The 5,198-nt window shown below is 36.2% G+C and overlaps 1 protein-coding gene across 1 annotated transcript; it reads right to left on the reverse strand.

Moving 5' to 3' along the window:
* Nucleotides 1–3,130: 3,130 nt before the first annotated feature.
* LOC101980602 (olfactory receptor 52E8-like) lies at nucleotides 3,131–4,069 on the reverse strand. Its single transcript, XM_005370190.1, has one exon. The coding sequence runs from the start codon at nucleotides 4,067–4,069 to the stop codon at nucleotides 3,131–3,133; it is 939 nt and encodes a 312-aa protein (XP_005370247.1).
* Nucleotides 4,070–5,198: the final 1,129 nt, after the last annotated feature.

The following is a 5,198-nucleotide window of genomic DNA, read 5'->3' on the forward strand; positions in this document are numbered from 1 at the left end:
TGTCTTGATTTAACTTGGGTGAGTGGTATATATCATGAAACTTGCCTATTTTTTTTTAAAATTTTGAAGTATGACCTAATGATTCTCTGTAGTTCCTCGGAGTCTACTGTTATGTTTTCACTTTCTTTTCTGACTTTGTTAATTTGGATATTCTCTCTCTGCCTTTTAGTTAGTTTGAAAAAGGGTTTATCTATTTGTTGATTTTCTTGAAGAAGCAACTCTCTATTTCATTGATTCTTTGTATTGTTTTTTGTGTTTGTTGTTTCTTTATTATTGGTTTTAACCCTCAGTTTGTTTTTTTTTCCTTCTGTCTGCTCCTCCTAGGTGTGTCTGCTTCTATTTGTTCTAGAGCTTTCAGGCATGCTGTTAAGACACTAGAATGAGAGCTCTGCAAATTCTTCATGGAATTTGTGCTATGTACTTTTCCTCTTAACACTGCTTTCACTGTGTCCTGTACTTTTGGGTTTGTTGTGAATTCATTTCCATTGAATTCTAGAATATTTTTAACCTTTTTCTTATTTCTTCCTTGACCACTGATAACTTAGTAGTGAGTTGTTCAGTTTTCGTGAGTTACTTTCTGTTGTTGAAATCCAGCCTTAATTCATGGTTATCTAATAAAATACAAAAAAAAATATTTCAATTTTTTTTATCTGTTGAAACTTGTTTTGTGGCCAAAATATGGGTTATTTTGGAGAAGGTTCCATTTAGTGCTGAGGAAAAGGTATCTTTTTTTGTGTTTGAGTGAAATGTTCTGTAGATATCTGTTAGGTTCACTTGACTCATAACATCTGTTAGTTCCATTATTTCTCTGTTTAGTTTCTGTTATGTATAATTTAAGTCTTGGTAAGTTTGTTTTACAAATGTGGGTGTCATTACATTCAAGGCATAAATTACAGAACTGAGATGTCATCTTGGTGAATTTTTTCTTTTGATGGATATGAAAAGCTTTTCTCCATTTTTTTTTATTTTTTTGGGTTGGAATTCTAGTGTTTTGATATTGGAATAGCTACACCAGCTTACTTCTTACGTCTAATTGATTGGAAAATCTTTTTCCAACCCTTTACTATGAGGTAATGTCTATCTTTGATGTTGAACTGTGTTTCTTATATGCAGTAAAATGTTGGATCCTGTTTTTGTGTCTAATCCATTCATTAGCTTGTGTCTCTTTACTGGAGAATTGAGTTCATTGATAATGAGGGATATTAAGGACAAATGATTGTTAACTTTTTTATTTTATTATTGGTGGTGGTAGTTTGTGTGTGTTTCCTGTTTCGAATTATGCTGGTAGAAAGTTTTCTATTTCCCATGCTTTTGTGGGTATAGTTAGATTTCTTGGGCCTGGAGATTTTATTCTAGTACATTCTGTAGGACTGGGTTTGCGGGTAGATAATGTTTAAATTTGACCTTGTCATAAAATATCATGTTTTCTCCATCTATGGTGATTGACAGTTTAATTGAGTTTGGTAGTTTGGGCTGACATCTGTGGTCGCTTATGTCTACAAGACATCAGTCCAAACTCTTCTGGATTTTAAGGTCTCTGTTGAGAAGTCAGGGTGTTTGTGCCTTGCCAGTTTTAATCTTCTTTCTTTATTCTGTATGTTTAGTGTTTGGGTTATTAGATAATGGAGACATTTTCTTTTCTGATCAAACCTCTTTGATGTTCTGTAAACTTTTTGTACCTTTAAAGGCATATTCTTATTTAGGCTATATTTTTTTATGATTTTGTGAAATATATTCTTTGGTGTTTTGAGCTGAATTTCTCATCCTCTTATTCCTATTATTCTTATGTTTTGTCTTTTCATAGTGCCACAGGTTTCCTGGATGTTAAGTGTTAGAAATTTTTTTAGATCAGCATTTTTCCTTGGTTTCTTTCTTCTCTCTGGTCTTCTGGCCTGAAAGTTGTAGACAGATGTGGTTATGCAGAGTGGGGTCCTTGGATCTGATCTCGTCTCTAGGGTCCTTAGAACAAAGTAGCAAGCCAGAATATGAAGCCCAGGGGTGGAGATACAGTCTGGGGCTGTTCAACAGGCTTAAAGGGGTTTAGTGGGTGAAGAGAAGTGTCTTTCATGGGATCCCTACAGCTGTCTGGTTTTTGGTACAGCTTCTGGGAGGCTATGTGTCCTGGTGTGGAGACCAGAGGATCTTTGGCTTCTATTATTTATTTTAATTTTGGATTATGAAGGAGAGAAAATGGGTGAAGAGTTTGCTCAGTTGTCTCTCATCAATGCTTAGTGAATCCTTAGCCCATCCTCTAATTATTGTGTGTTCTAAAGACAGACATAGCATCTGGAAGAATTCCTTTGTGTTTGGAATGGGTTTTAAACTTTTGTCTTCTAAAGGGTCTTCAAAAGATGCAGTGTTTGTTTTGTAGCAAGCAGAATTAAAAGATTTTGGTAAGCATTTAGACTGGCTTAACTGAAAAGATGATGAATTTCACTCTGCCTGACAGGCTTTCTGGGGGTTACACCTAGAGAGTTTTCTTTTCTTATTTTTCTATTTTATTTCTTTGTATTTAGTGCTGTATCCCTATTTTTCCAATGTATTCTTTTTTTTTTTGCCATCTGGAAGAATTCCTCTATGCTTGGACTTAAAATGAAGACTTCTGCATGTTTGACCCTGGGTAATTGCTGCAGTTGTGCTTTCTCCCCTCAAAATTGTGAGAATAGATTACAAAGAGATGCATCTTATTTTGTTCAATATTTTCTTTCCCATTGTTATTCAATGACAAGATCCAACACTACCATGAAGGAAATTGGAATTGTGATTGATTTTTTTTTTTGTTCAGGGCTAATGTTGTCAACCCTAGTACATCCATGATAAAGGATGTCATTGTCAAACCCCTGTAATCAATGGATTCTGCATAAAAGTATTGTGAGATGCTTAATCCTTGAAACATGGCTCTAACGTCCATTGTAGAAATAAAGTCCATTTGTGAAACAATTATCTTATTCAGACTTGGAACAAATATTTACTATAAAATATCGTGTTTGCTGCCCATGAGTATAAAAACATTGTGCGTTTACCATAATATCCTGTAAAGCAATTGTTCTGTCTAATCTCACACATAAATTCCCCTCTTTTAAGAATTTGAAGGACAAAGATCCAAAGACTACAAATCATTGGCTCACAGTCAAATTTCCTTACGAAAAAATATCACCACACGATCCCGAATCTGCTTGGTTCTCACCCCATAAATGAGAGGGTTAAGAGCAGGGGGGATAATGACATATAAATTAGCAAGGAAGATGTGGATATACTGTGGAATATTGTGTCCAAACCGGTGAGTCAAAAAAGAGAAAAAGGCTGGAGTGAAGAAAGCCAAGATCACACACACATGGGAACCACAGGTATTAAGAGCTTTGAGCCTGGCTTCCCAGGATGGGAGTTTGAATACAGCATAAAGAATTTTCACATAGGAAACAGCAATCAAAATAACATCCAGAAGTATCATAGAGATGAGTATTAGCCCAAATAATATATTGACTTTTATGTTAACACACGCCAGTCGAGCAATGCCCATGTGCTCACAGTATGTGTGGGGAATGATATTGTGTCCACAGAATGAAAGCCTTAGAAGGAGAAATACAAGTGGAAAAACCAAAATGAAATTTTTGAACAGCCCAACTCCAGCAATAATACAGATGCTTCTGTTGGTGAGGATTGTGTTGTATCTCAGAGGGTTACAAATGGCAACATAGCGGTCAAAAGCCATGGCTACAAGCATGAAGGTTTCTATACCTGTAAACAGGTGTATGAAGAACATTTGAGCTAAACAGTCCCTAAAGGCAATCTTATGGAAACCAAACCAGAATATACTGAGTGCTTTGGGGATGGTTGCTGTAGACAGGCCCAAGTCAGTCAAAGCCAGCATGGCCAATAGGTAGAACATAGGCTGGTGAAGGCTGTGTTCAAGCTGGATCACCAAGAGAATGACAATATTCCCTAGGACAGCAAGAAGATAGACTGTACCAAATGGGAAACCTAGCCAGAAATGCAACTGTTCCAGTCCTGGTATTCCCAAGAGCAGGAAGGATGAAGGGTGAATCCCTGAGCTGTTGCCTAGTGACATGCTCTCAGGAGCCTCTGATGGACAGATTCATTTGAAGGACTCTAGATAGGACAATAGGACTTCATCAGCATTACTAATAATGAATAAAAACAAAAAGTATATAATTAATATAACTTCTCATGGAATGCAGAAATGTCTTCATTCATATTTCCTCTCTCTTTTCATTGACACAACTGGCAAGTGAAGGTGAATATTTCTTAATAAATGAATGGATATTTAGACTCTGCTGTAAATAACTTATATTAAGTTTTGTCTTTATATAAACTAAGTCTAATGGGAAGATGAACCTATCCAGATCACATGTAGCCAGATCAAAAGCTACAGCATTTTGAAATATATTAATTGTAGATAAGTGTATCTGACTGATAAATTACTACAAGTTCAGAACACAGATAATACAAAGCTTTAAAAATATCCTTCATATGTCATTTATTTAACTAGAAACATGAGCAAAATTATGGCATGGCCTCTTCCACTTGCAGTCATTGGAATCAATCCTACTCCTCAACTTGCCTGTAAATAATTGAGAGACCTACATGCATCGAACCTACATGGGAAGTAGAAAAAGACAAGATCTCTTCAGTAAACTGGGAGCATGGGGATCTTGGAGGAGGGTTGAAGGGGAAGGGGAGAGGCAGGGAGGGGAGCAGAGAAAAATGTAGAGCTCAATAAAAATCAATAAAAAAGCTATAGTCTGGAGACAATGCTCACCCAAACAACATAGGCTATGAAATAAAAAGTTCAGTGCCATGTATGGGTTACCTCTTTTTAACTTGTTATTTACTGGTTATTGCCATTGATTTTGTTTATCCTCCAGAACATGATGATATGATCCTGGTGCTGAAGACATTGCACATTTAAGTCATATGACATGAAGAATTAAGCTGGCACTGACCTGGAGACGTCATTCCCTCCTGGGTAGTTTTCATAATACTGGGAGATGCTATGTACACTGTGAAAGAAGAGAAATAATCAACAATCCTTGAGCTACAATAACAATTGTTCTGGCAAGAAATGCCTACTGCTGCAATAGCAGCATGGATGTTATAGAAGTAACCAACCATTCTTTTTTTTTTTTTTTGGATATAAAACCTGTTCCAGAACCTGAAGAGATGGTCACTGATAAAGA

Source organism: Microtus ochrogaster, unplaced genomic scaffold, assembly GCF_000317375.1.
Source record: "Microtus ochrogaster isolate Prairie Vole_2 unplaced genomic scaffold, MicOch1.0 UNK73, whole genome shotgun sequence".
Lineage (NCBI taxonomy): Eukaryota > Metazoa > Chordata > Mammalia > Rodentia > Cricetidae > Microtus > Microtus ochrogaster.